Raw genomic sequence first — 21136 nt, 5'->3', positions numbered from 1 at the left:
AATAAATTATATATCATGATTTTGCAAACTATTGTCATGCTATTGTTAACTTTAATGAAAACATAATTTGCCTGCGTTGCATGTATTTATTCTTTTACCTCTTTGACCTCGATTTCCGATTTATGAATACATACAATTTCAGTCACGTGTTTAGCTTTAGTATATAATCGAAATCTTAGATTACTGTTTAGTAACGATATCGATTTAGAAAGAACAAAAGCTCTTTTAGATATATGTTCATATATTTTTTGCTCTTATTAATACTATTCTGTTTCTTTCATTTTAATAACGATGGATAAGAATACAGTCGATCCAACCAAGTCGATTCCGTCATTTTACGCTGGACAAAGTATATTTTTAACAGGCGCAACAGGATTTATAGGCAAAGTGTACATCGAGAAGATATTAAGATCTTGCCCGGATGTTCGAGAAATATTTATATTAATGCGCCCGAAAAAAGGCATAAACATTAACGAAAGACTTGAGAAAATGTTAAGTTTACCAGTAAGTTAGAAATAAATTTCTCTTACAAAACACACAATATTTTTAGAAATATTATTATAACATACTAATAAAAATTATATAAGATCAAACATGGAGAAACATTAAAAATAATAAATTGTAGGAGAAGTCATCAAATTATTTTACAATTTTTGCGTTTAAAAATACTTTAAAAATTTATGACAAATTTTTTATAAAAAAATATTCTATACGTAATATAATTTTTTCATTTTCCAGTTGTTTGATAAATTACGAGAGAAGCAGTCTTTAAATTTTAAGAAATTAATTCCAGTTCTTGGTGACATCAGTCAAGAAAATTTCAATTTATCTGTTGCCGATAGACAAATGCTGATTGAACGAGTAACTATAATAATTCATAATGCAGCAAGTGTGAAATTTAATGACAGCTTAAAATATGCTATCTTTACCAATACCAGATCAACGAGAGATATATGTATTTTAGCCGAAAATATAAAGAATTTAATAGTAAGTAAATGTAAATTAATTCTGTGTATTCGTATATTTATGTGTGTAAATTATCTTCCATAGATGTTTTATGCGATATATTAACTTATCATTATATATCTTTCTTTTTAAAAATACTTTTTATTTTTCAAAATTATGTTTATTCGGTGTATCTTAAAGAAATGTTCTCATATGACAGATTTCTTAATTAATTGTAAACATGCCTCAATATTTTGCTATAAACTTTTTAATTATAATATTATGGATAAAGCATAATTTTAATATTAATTGTTTTTCATATTAAAGGCTCTAGTATATGTTGGCACAGCATATGTACATTTGGATAATCCGTTTATAGAAGAAAAAGTGTATCCACCTATAGCTGATTGGCGGAAAATGATCAAAGTGGCCGAAATATTGGATGAACATAACCTCAGTATCTTTACAGCTAAGTAAATATGTCAAATATAAATTGAATATATATATATATATATATATATATATATATATGTATATGTATATGTATATATATAAATTTTATAAATATATAAAATATTCAAATATAATATGTGAAATATAATTAAAGACAAAATAATTTTTTTACATTTATCATACTGTTTCAATTACTCTTAATCTTTTAATTTGCCATATACATTTGAAATTATATACAGATGTTTAATTTGCCATAAACGTTTGAAATTATGTACAGATGTTTGGATTATATTCCTAATACTTATCTATTCTCGAAAAACTTAGCGGAAAGTGTAATACATGAATATTCTTCATCATTGCCGTGTGCGATTGTGAGACCATCCATAGGTAGGTTTTTTCCTATATTAAAAAGACATGGAGAAAAAAATATGAGCCTTCCTTTTTTTCTTTAATACTTTTTAAACAAGTTAGAAGTTTGTCCTTCTCTTTATAAAAAGTTTTAACGTTTAATATTTGTATTAGTACATTACAATAAAATACAAAATTATATATATACCATGAACGTGATATACAAATAAAAATAGAAAATTTTTAAATCGTACAAATATTTAATGCCAAATTTACATTAATGCGTTGTTGCATTCCTATCATTGTTATATAAATATTATTTAAATGTGTTATTACTTACAATAATTAATTTAATTATTTTATAAAATAAATCTAAATACTTAATTAAATGGTAAACTTTCGGAAAACCCACCTATATAAAATAATGGGTAAGAATACCCAATTCCTATTTATTAGTATTTCCTATTTCCTATTTATTAGTATTTTTATTAGTATTTTTACCTTTTGAACACGAATATGAAACTTAAAAATAACGGTCGGATTCGCAAGTCAAAAAGAAAACTCAAAAAATCAATAAACCTAGAAATGTATCTATATGAAATGGGTAAAAATATCTAATTCTTACATATATTTACTATCTATATATACAGGGTGTCCTAAAAGTCCCGAAACGGTCGAATATTTCATAAACGTAAAATGTTTCAGACAAAAGTTGTATGGCTTAAAGGGGGCCATCAGATAGTGGCAATGATTTGACGTGGGAGAATCATTTGAAAGTCATGTGAAGATCATCGTCAATTTCTTAAATGAAACTTCCTATTTTTTATTACATATTCGTGTAGCTTATCTCAAGAGCTTTCCAATACACTATAATTAAATATTTCTTCATTGAGTACTTTTCGAGTTATGAGGTTTGAAATCATTTCTTAATTTTACATAAACCGTAGAATATCTGGTAAAATATTCATTTGTCGATTATCTTACCTTAATAATTTTATGTACAAAATAACGAGAGGAATCAATTGGTGTAAAGAAAAAACATAGTTGTTTTTAAGAAAAAAATATGTAATTTGCAATTAACAATTACATATTTTTTTTTAAAACAACATTGTGTTTCCCCCTTCAAGCCATACAACTTTTGTCTGAAACATTTCTTTCTAAAGTACATAGTTTATGAAATATTTGACCGGTCCAGGACTTTTGGGACACCCTATATATATATATATATATATATATACATATATATATATAATAAAAAAATATTTAAATAAATTAAACAAAGTTAAAGGCTCCTCTAAATTAACAAAACTAAATAAATAATGAAAGGCAATAAAGAGCTAACGCAGTTGTAGGGCGTGGATAAAATAATTTCCAAAGCAGCGATTCAATTCCAACGATCCATTCGCTTTATTTCAAACGTTTCGGACTCAATTCGAGCCTTCTTCAGTGATTCTGATAAAAACAAATAAAAAATACTATTTTTATTTGTATTTTTTATTTGTTTTTATCAGAATCACTGAAGAAGGCTCGAATTGAGTCCGAAACGTTTGGAATAAAGCGAATGGATCGTTGGAATTGAATCGCTCCTTTGGAAATTATTTTATCCACGCCCTACAACTGCGTTGGCTCTTGATTGCCTTTCATTATTCAAAAAATATTTATTTTTCAATTATCTTACCTTAATACTTTTATGTACAAAATAATAAGAGGAATCAATTGGTGTAAAGAAAACACATAATTGTTTCGAAAAAAAAATGTAATTGTTAATTGCAAATTGATATTTTATAAGATATTTTACGGTTTATGTAAAATTAAGAAATAATTTCAAGCCTCATAACTCGGAAGATACTTAATAAGAACTAACTTAATTATAATGTTTTAGAGAGCTCTCGAGATTAGTTATATGAATAAGAGATATGTAACCGTTCCAGAACTTTTGCCCTATCCTGTATATTCTGATGTATCGATAGGTCTCAAGTCGATTAAACACTCCGATAGATAACACAAAACAGCAAAATTATGTGTTGTTAGGATTTCATTGGATTTTCAGAACAAATTTTCAGAAATCCAAAAAGTTGAGAGCAAAACAGCAAAATCGTCAAAAAAAAAAGAAATAAATACATAAACTTGCTAGAGCTCAATTACAAAAAACAGAGTAGATGAATTGATAGATTTCTTAACGCTGGAAACGAATCTGGCTGCAGAATTTCCCCAACACATTAAGTTTTTGAGTAATTTATGATTAAATAGTTTAAAAATGCCTATTATTATTAACGGGGAAGCATAATTTTTTGAAATATTTTCGCTAATGGCATCGTATAGTATTACTCTTCATCTTTTAAATCCATTTTTGATTGCCGTAGGACAATTTTTTTAGAGAGATATGCAAGTATTAAGTTAAAAGAAAATTTACATAGGCATCAATATGGCAGAACCATCTTGAAATTTGAAAAGTCTTACATTTATCAGATTCAATTGTCGAAAAATGTCTTGTAGAAGTATATCTAATACAGTTGTTACAGATTTTAATAAATTTTTTTAAATTCATATGAATTTATCGCATGGGAACGAAAATCTTGATGTGTATCTCGACTCTTGTCTTTTCGTTGCCATGCTCGTTTCTGATATGCCCAGCGCGTACATCTTATAATCTAACCATGCGAAATGCACTGTTGATTGAATGCAATGCAATTCTTTTTAATTAATATTTTAATAAAAATTAAATAATTATGTAATATGAAAATTACAAAATGGTAAAGATTTTCTATTCAGTTTACTTTACTTTGCCTCATGAACGTTGATATAATTATTCTGAAATATTCTGTATATGTGTCTTATTCTTGTTTCCGAATTGTAATGTTATATTCCAATGTTTGTATTCCAATAATAGAGCTGCTTACTCTTATTAAGAAGTGTTTATCTTCAATCTGAATACAAATATGTCATATAATACTACACTTTTTTAAAAATATGAGGTTTGTCGGATTCATCGGATTGGCAGTCTTCTCATATACGACAAAGTATTTCAATGTAGGAGGGTTGTAAATAAACAATTATTTTCAAGCCGCGTCACAAATAAAAACCTAATGATATAATAAATTTTAGTCTAGAGAATGTACAGGCTAGCCAATAAGGCCTGCATGATCTATTCTTTTTGTTAAGAAATCATTAATATAAGAAATACCAACATGACTATAACTCGGAAACAAAATCTGATAGGATATACGTAAATATGAATTTTTATCATTGTTTTTATGTCTTCTGTTTACTGAAGTGGGACCCGTTTATCATGGAATACTTTATATAATAATCTAATAATAATGATCCGAAAAATATATTCTGTTTGTTATAGTAACAAATTCGTTGAAAGATCCAATCCCAGGATGGATAGATAACTTTAATGGACCAATGGGACTATGTGCATTTGGTGGAAAAGGATTATTTCGAGTAGCATATGGTAGTAACTGTACTTCACAAAATGACATGCCAATAGACATTGTTATCAACACTATAATTCTTGTAACTTGGAAGCTTGGATTAACAACGTATGTAACATCAATTTATTTATTAATACATTTCTAACTGTATTAAGCTACGAGGTTAAGAAGGGAAGGTTAAGAAGGGAAATTAATTAATTTCCATTCTTAACCTAATTTCAAACTAAATTTATATTATGCTATCATTATGCAAACATTAAATTATTCCATTTGCTTTTTTGCATTAAGGAATTAAAAACTAACATATTTATTTTCGATTGAATTTGTATACAATTTTCTTTTGGATAAGATTAAACAGAGATGTTTAAAATAATTCAACAACATTTTTTTTATATTTATATATTTAATATTTAATTATTAATATATACTTAATATATTTAATATACTTATACTTAATATACTGAATTTAAAATATATAGAAATAAAATTTTTGAAATTCTATAATAATATTGTGATATTCTAGCAATCTCATATATATTATCTTTTAACAATAAGATATTTCTGAATCTTAAAGTAATCTTTTTAAATCTTATATATAAAGCATATTAATTAATTTATATTATTATTATCATTAGTTTTACACCAAAGTCTACATTTTTGGTCATAAACTGTACTTTTCCTGAAAAAAGTACATCATTTCAAGTCGAAACAAATATTATACTAAAATTATTAAAAAAGATACCTTTAGAAGGAACTGTCTGGACCCCTCGTGTTGTATTTACTAAGAGTTTAATTATATATTATGTGTTGACAATGTTGTTGCAAATTTTACCAGCTATAATATTAGATTTAATTTTAAAATTTTCGGGACATCAATCTGTGTAAGTACCAAATGTGTTATTTTTATGTGTTAGCTATGTGTGTTTTTTATACATCAATTGATTCCTTTCATTATTTTGTGTATAAAAATATTTAAGTATAAGTAATATAATCGAAAAATGAATATTTTATGAGATTTTATAGTTTATGTGTAAAATTAAGAAATTCAAGTTTCGTAACGTACACGCACCGGCAGGAATGTCCGGTATGTATATGTTGACGGTCGATATTATACGCACACACAATGCGCACGTACGTGAGCCAAAAATTTATTCTTCATTAAATTTTATCTTTTTATATAGTTTAATTATTATATAATTTAATAGAATGAATGCTGACCTTTAGTGCATGCGGTTTCTTAAACAACAAAAAAAGTGTATGTATGTGTATACACAGCGGTGTGAACGCCGCTTGAGGGACAAAGCTTTGCGCGTGTGCGTGCGAGCATATATACGTGAGTCTGAATCTGAAGAAAAAGGAAGAGAAGAACGAAAAATGCATAGACATAGTAAGTATAGACCGAGCATCCATTGTATAAGCGTTAAGCATACGAAAAGAAAGACAAAAGATGTAAGATGAGTTTCTTTCTCTTTTTAATCCCATCTCCTCGCACCTCCATGACAAACCGGCGCGAGCAGATGTGGAGAAGTGCTACCCGGCATGGAAAGAGAAAGAAACTCATCTTACATCTTTTGTCTTTCTTTTCGTATGCTTAACGCTTATACAATGGATGCTCGGTCTATACTTACTGTGTCTATGGAAAAATGTCATAATTCTGATATTCGATCATCATTTCTCAGGATTGACTACACCGATTTTATTTAAACAGGTCGCAATCGAAAGTTTGTATTCATTATATCATAAAAATGTCGTTAGATTTTTTATTTCGGCTTTAGTTTATTAAATATCTTACTCGAAAGTTTACTTGACGTGAAATTCCGCACTTCCGTTAAATAGGGGGTTAAATAGGGCACTTGATACTACCAAGTTAGTAGCGCCGCGTCGAGAACAATGGCCCTCAATGCTTGGACCTGTTTTTTTATGTACTTAGCTTATGTACTTAGTTTTTTTATGTACTCGTGATGCTACCGCGTAGCTTGATATGATCCATGGACACCCCAACATAAAATTAACATAAAATGGATATCCATAGGATATCGAGTGCTGTCTGGGCTTTTAAACCATCCTCCTTTTGTAGAAAGTCGGCGAGCATAAAGAAGTAAACCATTTTGCATTACCATTGTACAAAATTAAATAAATACCCATAAAATACTGAGTAAATATATATATAATGTTCGTTATTTTCAGTTGAAAATGTAACTCGTTATGATAGACTTTTCCCGCGTTGCTTTGTTCTTACGCATAAGCACGACAATAACAACGAGTACTGTCGTGCAGTGAATATATTACAGCATGATTCCGCGGTATATAAAAAATATAAATTTTATATTTTGCATTTTTCCGATTTGAAAATAATTGCAATAAATTAATGAGATTTTTGCGATTAAAATGAAATCAAACCTAATATATAATAATAATAATATAAATCGAATCTCTTAATCAAATTAATTATTAAATCAACAAAATTTCATAAAAGGCTTAAGGGACCAACGCAAAGGTAAAAGATGCGAAAATAAAAAACGGTTATATTAGTATAATAACCTAATAAAACTTTTATTTAAATCAAGTGACAAATGCTGCGTTTCGACCTAATTCGGGTCCTTATCAATGTCAAATCGCAAAATACCAGTAAGCAAAAATAAAATTCAATATAACAGTCATTAATAATAAGTGACGGAAAGACACAAAGCAAAATAAATAGTGATAAAAAAGTCAAAAAAGTCAAAGTCAAATACGCAAATAATGGGCGAATTTAAACGCACAAAAAGCGCAATGCAATGATGGGCAAACCCATGATGCCTATGGATTGTCAAAAATACATAAAAAGGAATGCCCGTTACGTGTGATTGTCTCTTGTATTAACAGTCCTTTATACTCTTGTATTAACAGTCCTTTATACTATTGGCGCCTTTTCTCCACGGCATCCTATACAAGAATTTGCTGAATCCGAGAAGCCATATCGAAAACAGTTTTGAATTAATTAAAAAACTTAATAATTTTTACTTAGAAGACAACTATGACTTGGCGTCTTTGGATGTTGTGAGTTTCTTGTGTCTTTTCACCAATGTTTCTTGTGTCTTTTCACCAATGTTCCACTTGATTTGGTTATTGGAGGAATTGCGAAACGATAGCATTTCATTGAAAAGAATATCAGTATTCCATACGGTGAATTTGTTATTTCTCTTAAACTGATTATGGATTCCACTTATTTCAAGTTTGATAATGTCATTTATAAACAGATTTTTGGCACTCCGATGGGCTCCCCGCTTTCCTCGATTTTGGCAGATATTATCATGGCGGATTTGGAGGAAAGAGCAATTTCATCCCTCCCAGTTTCTCTTCCTTTTTACATACGCTATGTCGACGACATTGTTCTTGCTGTTCCTAGACAATTTATCCATCACATTTTCCAGATGTTTAATTCACTTCACAACAGATTGAGTTTTACCATTGAATACTTTAATAATTGTAGTATAAATTTCTTGGACACACACTATTATCATTAACAAGAATTACATTGAATTCAATTGGTACAGGAAACCGACTTTTTCAGGGAGACTTCTCTCATTTTTTTCACACCACCCTCTGTCACATAAAAGAGGAGTGGTTATCGGCTTGACTGATAGGATTTTTAGATTTTCACATCCGCGTTTTCATAACGATAATTTTTCTTTTATCATCTCAATTTTATTGAACAATGGTTATCCGATACATTTCATTTTTCAAACGATTACTCAAAGACTCAAGTTTTTAATTTTTACTAAGAGCAATGACGTTGACTTGCATTTCCATACTCCCTCCTCTCCTACTCTTTCTCCTTTTTTCACCATTCCTTTTTCCTCAAGTTTTCCCAGAAATTTCATTTCGAATATCAAGAAATATGCGAATAGAAGATTGGCTTACTCTGTGAACAACAAACTGAACTCTCTCGTCAGATTGCATAAGGATCCTTTACCTGATCTCCACCATTCTAATGTCATTTATAAGATCAGCTGTCTAGATTGTGATGCTTCTTATGTGGGTCAGATGAAGAGGAAACTAATAACTAGGATCAAGGAACACCGCTCTGATATCAATAAGACATCGGGGTCTCTCTCGGTTGTGTCCCTTCATAGAATGGAAGGTCATGAATTTGACTGGGCAAACATCTCCATTTTAGAAGAAGAACCGGGATATAAAAAGAGACTAATTGCAGAAATGTTACATATTCTAATCAGAATCACGGTATCAACATCCAGAGTGACACGGAGTTCCTTGACAAGATATATTTGCCAATTATAAAGAAATTCTCACAATGATTTCTTCGAAATGTTTCCTTTCATCATTTCTTTATCCTTCATTCTGATGGTGATATCTTTCTTTCCCCCTCTTTCCTTTTTTGGGGATCTTGCGTCGCCTCTTTGCGTTCTCGTATCTCTCAGTCCGGCGCTGTCGATTAGAGAGTTTGTGTCGTGCCTGTATTGCTCTCTCCTCGAAGGATTTCCGTGTTCTGCTTACCTTCATTTTGGGGAAGGGTACGCATTTTTATCTATTTCTAATCGTTTCACATCGTATTATTTTTTGTCTTACTTTTAATTTATTCTTTATAACTTTTTTATTTTTTAAATTTTGATAAATTGATTCCCGTACTATCTTTTGGGGTTTTTAATGTCATTTAGGGGGGTTTACACATTTTTTGTTGTTTTTCTCTTTTATAGTATGCCACCCGAATTAAGGTTTAATCAGAGCACATTGGGCTCCATTGCATTTTGGCTGGTCATCGACCTAGGCTTCTTTGACTGCCTTGTATTAATGAGATGTTTGTGGACCTTATGACTGGGTTTCCTTGTCGGCGTGCGTTTTTCGAGGGTGGAGCGACATGGTTTTTGTCATGGCATACCAGGAATTTGGATCATGGGTTTGCCCATCATTGCGTTGCGCTTTTTGTGCGTTTAAATTCGCCCGTTATTTGCGTATTTAATTTTGACTTTTTTGACTCTTTTATCACTATTTATTTTGCTTTGTGTCTTTCCGTCACTTATTATTAATGACCGTTATATTGAATTTTATTTTTGCTTACTGGTATTTTGCGATTTGACATTGATAAGAACCCGAATTGGGTCGAAACGCAGCGTTTGTCACTTGATTTAAATAAAAGTTTTATTAGGTTATTATACTAATATAACCGTTTTTTATTTTCGCATCTTTTACCTTTGCGTTGGTCCCTTAAGCCTTTTATGAAATTTTGTTGATTTATCGTACGGACCTTTACTGTGTTTAGTTTAATTATTAAATTTTAATCATATATTTAATTAAAAATGATCCGATTTACGTTATTTTTAATTACTTTGAAAAATTCATTTTAACTAATATATTTTATTATTTACTCATTAATTTTATTAATGATTTATTTAATTTTGAATAAATCTCTCTCTAATTCGTTATAATTACACCCCTATAATACAATTAATATGTATTTTTTACATTTGCAGTAAGAAAAATTTTTAGGACAATTGATCATAATTTGCAGGTATTTACGAGTCAAGAGAAAAGTTATTATAAATATATATAGAATCAATTTACAAAAATAAATGGATTTTATTAATTTATATTATTAAACATATATAAGTGTATATAAGTTTATTTCAATTATTGGGTGGAGTTCCGAATAGGTGAACCCTCCGATTTTTTTGAGACTATACTATTTTTTTGTATTTTTGTACGCTGATTACGAATATGATAATGAAAATTTGCTACTAGGTCATTTTCAAGGTCAAAACTCCAAAAAATTGAAAAAAATATCAGTTTTTTGACATTATTTCGATAAATATTCATGTATAAAAAAAATGTTTCAAATAAAAGTTGTAGTTCTTGTAAAAATATATCATTTATGTTGTATCATTTATGTTGTATACATTTTTCGCGTAAAATTAAAAGTTTTCGAGAAAATCGACATTAAAGACTAAAATTAGTGGTAAATAGGTAAATGACGGTATATGTTAAGTTGGGAGTGGCGCACTTGGATACTAATTATTTGCACACTACTAAGTTGCACACCGCTCAGGTATACACGGAAAGTTGCACATCGTTCAGTTGTACACAGAAGCTCCTTCGAAAAAACTCTGGGGATGAAATAATTTGGACAAAAAACTCTGGGGTTAAAATGACTTGGGGACAAAGTAGGTCGGGGGTATATTATAGGGTGGTTCGGGGGGGCCAAGCCTCCCGAGGGGCAAACGTAGGAGCAGGAAAAGGGGGGGTGCAGGTGGGGCGAAGCCCCCCCGTCTATGATATAGCTAATATCTATTATAAAAATTTAAAATAACTTTTAAACATAATATGCTTTTCACCTTGCGTTGGGGTCTTGCTAATCTTTTCTGTATCTATTTTTAGTATATTTTAAACTCATCAGATTTTTAGTAAGGCGAAGATTTAATAAATATAAATTCTATACGCACACACACCTTGCGTAGGGGTCTTGCTAATCTTTTCTGTATCTATTTTTAGTATATTTTAGACTCATCAGATTTTTAGTAAGGCGAAGATTTAATAAATATAAATTCTATACGCACACACACCTTGCGTAGGGGTCTTGCTAATCTTTTCTGTATCTATTTTTAATATATTTTAGACTCATCAGATTTTTAGTAAGGCGAAGATTTAATAAATATAAATTCTATACAAGAAAAAAATGTAAAAAAAATTAAAAAATACAAAAATACAAAAAAATTAAAAAATACAAAAATACAAAGAAAAAGTATAAAAACAAAAAAAATGGTGTCAGTTCTTTGTCACGTCCTAGTCGTTGACTCCGGGCTTGGCTGAGAACGAAGAATATATTAATGTTTTCTTTCATGTTTCTTAGTGCAAAGAGAGAGGATCTTTTCTTTTATCTCATTATTTTCGAAAACTATCAGTTTTATGCAAAAAATGTATAGGACATAAATGATATATTTTTACAAGAACTACAACTTTTATTTGAAATATTTTTTAAATACATGAATATTTATCGAAATAATGTCAAAAAAGTGATATTTTTTTCAATTTTTTGGAGTTTTGACCTTGAAAATAACCTAGTCGCAAATTTTCATTATCATATTCGTAATCAGCGCACAAAAATATAAAAAAATAGTATAGTCTCAAAAAAATCGGAGGGTTCACCTATTCGGAACTTTATCCGTCGAGATAATTTATAGTAGTAATTTTATTAATATATAAAGGATATCATGATAAGAAAACTAGCGTCTATGAGTCACAGCGGATGGTAATGCCTAAAAATTCTGTTTAATTGTACACGAAATTTAAACGAAAACACGGCATATGCATATATTTTACTTGATGCATTTAACCAAGATATAGATTCTCGTTTTTGAGAAATTCTATAAAACCCTCTTTACCCCTCTGAAGAGACGTAGACGAGAAAAATATCGGGGCGAAGTCGCTGAATCAGGAAACGAATCCGAGTCTTTCGCTTGCCGGGCGACTGCTCTTACCACTGAGCTATTCAGCGCCACACCGATATCACTCTCGTCTATTTGTTTATAACTATGGAAAATGAAACGCGATCTTTTTAGCTACGCGTGAATTAAACTAAATCGAAAGGAATTAGGCTCGTTATATATTAAATAATATGATAAGAAAACTAGCGTCTACGAGCCACAGCGGATGGTAATGCCTTTCCCGATTCAGCGACTTCCCCCCGATATTTTTCTCGTCTACGTCTCTTCAGGGGGGTAAAGAGGGTTTTATAGAATTTCTCAAAAATGAGAATCTATATCTTGGTTAAATGCAACAAGTAAAATATATGCATATGCCGTGTTTTCGTTTAAATTTCGTGTACAATTAAAAAGAATTTTTAGGCATTACCATCCGCTGTGGCTCGTAGACGCTAGTTTTCTTATCATGTTATTTAATATATAACGAGCCTAATTCCTTTCGATTTAGTATAAAGGATATATCTGAAATGATGCACTAAACTTTAGGAGCGTATTCTAGAGGTTAAAATACGACTTTTTTAGAGGCCCCTAAAGTTTGGGGGAAAAATCGAAAATTGGCTGTATTTCAGGAAAATTATTATTTGACGTTGGTTTTGATGTTACCTATCACCCTTTCTTGAGAGATAAATAAATTTGCATTGCGGATATTGGTCAATTTCACACATTGTCGAATTTTAGCTCGGAGGGGGATTTATTTGCGGATATATTCCATATTCATAAGAAAAAAAAGTCTTATTTTGACCTTTAAAATACGCTTCTAAAGTTTAATGCATCATTTCAGATACACCCTGTATTTATATATATATATATATATATATATATATATATATATATATATGTATATATATATGTGTGTAATAAGGTTATTTTGAATTATTTTGTATATATATGTATTAGGGTGGTCCTTAACAGGGGTGTTTTCAAATTTCTATGCTCCCAGGGGCTCAAAAGCTTCCAAATCTATAAAAAAAAATTCCCTGAAAATTTGAGCTCTTAATATCAACTCTAAGATAGTCCGCATTCCAACCTAAGTTTCTTATGGAAATAACATGAGAAAAATTTCCTTCGTTATTTAGAATTTTATTATTCGGGAATAAATGGATCTATCATGATGATTCATACATATTTTTATGAAGAATTTAACGCTCTACAAAAAAGGTCTCTTATAGTTTTTCGCTAAATCTATTAGTTTAAAAGTTATTCGAGCTTAAAGTTTAATTTTTATATAACTATTAATATTATTAAGTATGATTATTAAGTAAATAATTATATATTACAAATATATTAAATATTTCTTGTAAAATTTTTATCTATGATCAAAATAAGCAAATATAATGTTATCCGTAGAATTGTGATTAATATATGTGATTTTGAAATAAATAAAACAGATAGTTATTTAATTTTCAAGATAATAAAATAAAAGAACGGATGAAATATGATACCATTTGGATACTTAGCTTTAATCAATTTTCATATTTTTCATTATTGTAGATTTTCGACTATCAGCATAATATTGCTTATATTCTGATAGAAATTGAATTATAAATTGTTGTTGCTCTGGATCCTTGCTTAGTATACTATGGTATTCTTCAATTAGTTTCACTGCACGCTCAGCAATATCATTAACAACTTTCAAATTTCTTACCAATAGCAAACCCTTCTGGTAATCTTCATTTCGACACCACTCAGATGGATTTAAATTTAAAAAATCTGTATTTATCCCAAATCGTTCGAAAAACTGGAGTGATCTTGATGATATGAATGAAGCAATGCTCCAATTATATACGTCTCTAATGTTTTTAATTTCAAAGCGTTTCAATTTTTCTGAACTTTTGTCAATACTTTTTAACATAATTACCATCTGGCTCTTAATGTTTAGTGATATTCTTTCGTCAAAAAACGCCATAGCTGCAGTTTCTGGATTTAAATACCACAAATGCTTGCTAAATTTCTTTAATGCTACTTTAGATATTTTAGCATCTGTCAATTTATAATCAATAAGTTCTTTTAAAAATGATAAATCATTATTTGGAGCTTCAGAGGCTAGAGGACAAGTAAACCATGCTTTGATATACACTGTAGCAATAAAAATACAAATTTCAGAAATTGATTTGATTAATTTAACGGTTATTTTGAATTGTTTACGAAATAAATATATTTTGATAGTATATATGGCCTTCGACATCCATCTAGCGTGATGGAATGCACCCGGTTTTCTAAATTTTACTTCACTGCACGGAACTTTACCGATAAATACCTGAACAAGCTCCAAAAATTCTCTGTAGTCCTCTCTTGGTTGTTCAGAATCAAGTTGCTTTTGGATAAATTCATTGATGTTTTCAATATGATTCTGTATTTTGTCTTGCACATACGAGTCTTCAATGCCAGTAGAATATTGACTTGTATCAATTTCTGTCCAATTCTCTCGGAATCTTTTAAACAAAGGTACATCAGGACCTGAAGTTGTAGGTATTTTAAGTTCAAAAACATCCCTTAGAATAAGCTCAAACATGTGATGCCTGCAAGGCAAATACAGGAGTTTTTTTTCGAGTAACTGTTCAAGTAAAATTGCAGCTCCTTTACTTGATCCTAGATTTGCAGCAGTAGTATCACAGCAAAGAGCCTTAATACAGTCAGGAATACCCCAATCAATAACAGCGTCAAACATTGCATCAGCTTGAGACTGTCCTGTACCATCATCTAGTATCGGGATCGCTAATATTTTTTCGATTTGTCCACAACTTAATACAACTGGTAGTCGTTCTTTATTTTCTCCACTTGAAGTTTTCAAAATTTTTCCATCCCAATGTAGGACACTAGCATTCAAGTCTTCAGTTTTGAAAAGTTCTTTGATTTCTTTAACTTTCTCTTCACGTATTTTCTCTCTGCTTCGACGAATTGATGATCGATTTACTATTAATGGATTGACGTTAATATTTAATGATGAACATAAAGCTACAATCAAACGTACAGCATTGCGGTCGCTTATTTTACAATGATCGAAGACCGCTACTAATTTATCATTTACGATATTTATTGTGCCACGAGATTGTGTTGATTCTTGATGCTGAATAGTTGCCAGTTCATCGGAAAAATTTGAAGCAGACGATTGAGACGATATTGTTTTTTGACTTAATGGATTTACTCCTTCCACTTCGCTGCTCGATGTAAATTCCACAAATTCATCTATTTAATAAACATAAAAGTCATAAATATAAAAATTTGTGATTGAAATTAAGATACAATCATTTTTAATAAATAAATTCAACTTTATAAATGATTTTAAAATCAATTTTACCGTATCGAGCTTTTTCTCTCTCCAATTTTTCACGACGTAGCTGTAGTAGTTCATCCTTCATTTTTTGGGTTTGTTCATTATCATCAGACTCAATGTTAGCTATATAGCCCACTCTACCGTCTTTCCGTTGTTGAGTCAAAAAATGCATTATATTTTCATTGACCATTTGTGCCGCATTCGCATGGGCAATGTCGAATAAATTTAACAATGAAGATTTAAATTCGTCCTCTTTAATTTTATTTGAGTCTCTGTTCATACTTTTTTGGAGAAGCTGATATTGTTCATATAATTTTAATAACTGATCTATGCAATGATCTTTTCTTTTAGTTGGTATCTGAGCTTTGTGCCAAAATACTTTAACTTCTTCTGCACAGATTTCAGCACTTTCACGTAATTTTAATTTTAGAATACGTATATGATAAAAAAAAACTTTTAGCACTTGTAATTTTGATGGCAATTTATTACCGATAATTTGAGTGTCCACATCACCAATCAAATAAATATTTTGACGTAAAATTATTCTTGATGTCATGATGAATAAATATTTTCTTTGACAGCTCACACAGGTTGGTTATTTTAATTAGAGGTTAAGTGATTTAGAAATATTTTTAAAGGTCGAAATATTTGAGTACACAAATACTATTATAGATGGCGTAAGTGACTCACAAGTTTTGTCAGTCCATAATGCCACGAAAATTATAAACATGGCATTTGCTTATTTTGATCATAGATAAAAATTTTACAAGAAATATTTAATATATTTGTAATATATAATTATTTACTTAATAATCATACTTAATAATATTAATAGTTATATAAAAATTAAACTTTAAGCTCGAATAACTTTTAAACTAATAGATTTAGCGAAAAACTATAAGAGACCTTTTTTGTAGAGCGTTAAATTCTTCATAAAAATATGTATGAATCATCATGATAGATCCATTTATTCCCGAATAATAAAATTCTAAATAACGAAGGAAATTTTTCTCATGTTATTTCCATAAGAAACTTAGGTTGGAATGCGGACTATCTTAGAGTTGATATTAAGAGCTCAAATTTTCAGGGAATTTTTTTTTATAGATTTGGAAGCTTTTGAGCCCCTGGGAGCATAGAAATTTGAAAACACCCCTGTTAAGGACCACCCTAATATGTATACAGGGTGATTTAAAATAATCCTATTGTCAGTGAAATTACACATTCTTGAGTCAATTTCCGACTAAGCGTCGGAAATTTTGCAAAGGAAAAATCGTCTTAGAATTAACTTTTTGAATTTTTCAATTACTAAAGGAAGTAATTAACTTATGACGGGTCGAATACAAGAGGCAGATAAGGGTGGCATGATTCACCGTCAGACGCGGGTGCTTACGCGGGGCGCCCGCTGCGATCAGCTGGTCGCTACATACACACACATGCGAATACATTTTAACGATACATCCCGGAATCGTTCCGTTTTCTCGGCAATGCCGGAAGCTGCCGCCCGGCAGAACATCCGCGAATAAAAAAAAAATATATATATATACTTATTTTTCTTTTTTTACTTTTATCAATTCAAGATGTTATTTTGCACGTATTCTTTTTATATAAAAAATTTTTTTAAGAATAACTGTAATATGTAAAATTGCATATTTCTCAAATAATTATTTTTAAATTTGTGATAGTTTTCAATTATTTCCAATTTTAATAATAATTGAAAAATTATATAGTTATTAAAAGTGTAAATCGCGTGTTATATACAGGGTATCATTTTAAGTAATGCAGCTGAATATCTTGAAACTACGACGGTTTCGGTGAAAATGTTTTAAACAAAAAGTTGCATAGTTTTAAGGGAGCCATAAAATGGTGTCATTGATTTTACATTAGAAAGTCGTTTGAAGATCACGTAAAGGTCATCTTCAATTTTTTAAACGGAACCCCCTATTTTTTATTACTTATTCTTGCAGTTTATCTCGAGAGCTTTCCAAAACTCTATAATAAAGTATTTCTTCATTGAATACATTTCAAGTTATGAGGCTTAAAATAATCATTCCTTAATTTTACAGAACCATAAAATATCTAGTAAAATATTCATTTTTCGATTATCTTACCTTAATGCTTATAATATGCTACATAGGATATTAGGACTACAAAGGAAAGCATACGTGGCCAATCATGTTTTGCATCATTTTATGTGTAACGAATGGAAATTTGATAACACAAATAGTCGAAATTTGATGTCTCTAATATCACCTGATGATCGAGAAATATTTTCGATAGATCTTTCTGATATTGATATGACTAAGTATTTTAGGTAAATATAAAAATATTCTTTATCTTAAATAGAAAGAAGCTAGAATGTGCTGATCCAGCACATGGTTTTTGGGCTTTTATTTTTATTAGAAATTATATATAAAAATTCAAAAATATTTACTAAATAGTGCTCTCTATTAATGGTATATCATAATTTAATACTACCTTATATTTTTGAGCAAGTTGCTCTTTCATAAAAATTAAAATTTGAAAAATAATTTTGGTAAAACTAAACAATTTGCGGTCTATACGGTGATGACCTTGACATATGTTGTCAAGGATACTTTCCCGCGTAATTTCATGTATATATATATATATATATATATATAATAGCCGAACTTAAATAGTCTAGTCCCTATCTCCATCTCAAAGTTTCAAAAGATGATAATTTTATACAATTCGGACCTCTGCCCCGAGACTTTGATCTTCGTGTGTTGTCAAAGACATCATTCTAAGTAACTTTTGCTTATAAAATAATTGGAGGTCGCCGCTTATTAAAAAATTGTTAACAAATGAAATTAATGATATAAATGATGTGAAACGAGATGTATATTTGCAAAATTTCACATGGCTTTGCGACTTTCCACATGAAGCAAGGTCCACCTTGCCTACTGGCGGGAGGGCGGCACGCGCGCGTGTGTGTATGTGGAAAGTCGCAAACCCACATGAAATTTTACAAATATATCTCGTTTCACATTATTTATATCATTAACTTCTTTTATTTATAACTTTGAAATAAACAATGAGCGTCGACTAAAACCTTTTGAATGTTACTCAGGGTCCATCACTTTGACAATATGTGTCAAAGTCAAGGTTATTCGAGATGGCCCTCCTAAGCTAAATAATTACCTTTATATAAGTCAACTTAATATATTCAATGAGCAACAAATGCACGATAAATTAATTAAGCACATACTGGATTTATATCTTTATATTTTTTATTTCATTTATGATAATAAATGAAATAAAAATAAAACGTGAAATAAAAATATAGTTTTTAATTGCTGAAAAATAGATTGATTTATAATATTATACAATTTTGTTAATGTAATAATATTTACATTAAAAATAATTTTAAATATTTATTTTATTATTTGAAGGGATGCAATAATAGGTACCAAAAAATATCTTCTTCATGAAGATATGAATCGATTAAAAGCAGCTAAAGCACATTGTAAAAGGTAAAAATAAAAGAAACATTATTGTTATTTATTTGTTGGATACATTAATTGCTTATTTGATTGCATAAGATATTAATTTTTAAATATAATAGAAGTATTTATTTTAGAGTGGATCTATTTGTAAGAACATTTAAAACTGTTATTATTATTGGAATATTATCGATGATATATAAATGTATGTGATTTTAAATATTTTTTTTAAAGAGAGAGAAGAGATTATATAAAAACAATGGTTTATAAATATTGCATATTGTATAATTTGTTGTATAAAATTATATAACTTTTGTATAACTTGTATAACTGGCTACTGTATAAAATTGTACAATTTGTATAACTGGATACTGTATAAAATTATATAACTTGTATAATTGGATATTGTATAAATTTATATAACTGTAATTTATAACAATTTAAAATAAACAATTAATGAAATGTAATTTAAACGGAACGGATATTTAAACTCGAATTTCTCGAAAACAAAGCCTCAAATGAAAAAATTGTATTCTATATTTTTTTCTTATTTTTTTATAAGGGATTACCTTGTACTCGCTTACATATGTTATTTGGGCCGGATCCTGTATATACAGGGTGCTTTCGGACAAACTTGAAGGGGTGACAGATCTTGATAAATAAAACAATTTTTGTTAAGCAATCCGTGTCCGGCGATGTCTCCTGGCGCCAGGTTGAATGAACATTTACACTTGCGTATTTCTTGCCCCCGTTACAATGTCATATGCAACCTCTGTTAATACCCGAAATGAGCTCATTACAGGATTACGAACGCATGCGATACAATTCGCAATAATTCTGGAATTTTTCAAAGGGTACGTCAGCAAATGCACCGTAGATGCGCAATGTTTGTATTGAGGTTGTAGATCGCCATTTTGAACATTTATTGTAACAGAATAAACAAAATATAATTTAAAAAACGTATAATTCTTTTTATTTTAATCTAACCATATAGAAATAAAAAAACATTCATCGCAGCATGGCACCTTAAAGAGGCATCGCCAGACAAGAGAACACAATTGTTTTAAAGAAAAACTTGTGTAACAAAAGCTACCAGATCTCCGCCGCAAGTAACATGCAACACGGCGTGAAAAGGATAATGAGAATGTGAGCTCGCCGCTTTGACTAGCTTCGGATAGTACAAGAGGACAGAATACAGTTTTCTGTCTCCTTCCTACCAAGCTGGCAAGGAAATAATAGTATAAAAAAACGAGACAAGTTTGAAAACATATTCTGCTTATTATATGGATGAAAATAAGAGAAAGTCACATAAACATAGATTTAGAAATGCTGTTTTTTCAAACCTTAACCATTTATGTACAAAATAAATACTAAAAATAATATTTAATTACTAGAAATAATATTCTTCCGCTTATCTATTTATATCTATCGATTTAAAAATAAACGTTCTTATTGATATTCGGAAAGATCTTATATTACTGCTTTGTGTCACAAAATTCGAGATATTCTAAGAATTTTTAAATATCTTTGAATTTTTAAAATATCTTTTTTAATTGCGAAATGTTGATAGTATATAAACGAACGTTTGCCGGAAGAAAATTTTCAGCATTTTTTTTAACGAAATATTTATTAATGTTATTAACGCTAAATTTTAACATAAACAAAATATATTAAAAAGAAAACGTTTCTAGATTTACGTTTCACAATTATATAAATTTTTTTAAATCTGTGTATGCCAAGTTG

General features: G+C 29.5%; 1 protein-coding gene across 2 annotated transcripts; it reads left to right on the top strand.

Moving 5' to 3' along the window:
• The first annotated feature begins 204 nt into the window (after positions 1-204).
• Positions 205-20326, top strand: LOC105253523 (fatty acyl-CoA reductase 1-like). Of its 2 annotated transcripts, none has more exons than XM_025414996.1 (9): positions 205-504; positions 739-987; positions 1273-1418; positions 1676-1785; positions 5099-5291; positions 5819-6064; positions 18067-18243; positions 19343-19423; positions 20073-20326. In XM_025414996.1, exons 1-9 carry the CDS (start codon positions 292-294, stop codon positions 20170-20172), a joined length of 1515 nt encoding a protein of 504 aa, XP_025270781.1. In that variant the 5' UTR covers positions 205-291; the 3' UTR covers positions 20173-20326. The 2 variants fall into 2 exon arrangements, with proteins under 2 accessions (XP_025270781.1, XP_025270785.1); XM_025415000.1 differs by lacking the exon at positions 20073-20326 and adding an exon at positions 19531-19625.
• The last annotated feature ends 810 nt before the right edge of the window (positions 20327-21136 follow it).

This window comes from Camponotus floridanus, unplaced genomic scaffold (genome assembly GCF_003227725.1).
Source record: "Camponotus floridanus strain SB8 unplaced genomic scaffold, Cflo_v7.5 scaffold114, whole genome shotgun sequence".
NCBI classification, from domain to species: Eukaryota; Metazoa; Arthropoda; class Insecta; order Hymenoptera; family Formicidae; genus Camponotus; species Camponotus floridanus.
This window is presented reverse-complemented; position numbering and strand designations above follow the sequence as displayed.

Coding starts and splice junctions, on each gene's coding strand:
- LOC105253523 (XM_025414996.1), top strand. CDS start 292: ATGGATAAGAATACAGTCGATCCAACCAAGTCGATTCCGTCATTTTAC. Junction 505..738: donor AGAAAATGTTAAGTTTACCA/GTAAGTTAGAAA, acceptor TTCATTTTCCAG/TTGTTTGATAAATTACGAGA. Junction 1,786..5,098: donor GATTGTGAGACCATCCATAG/GTAGGTTTTTTC, acceptor TGTTTGTTATAG/TAACAAATTCGTTGAAAGAT.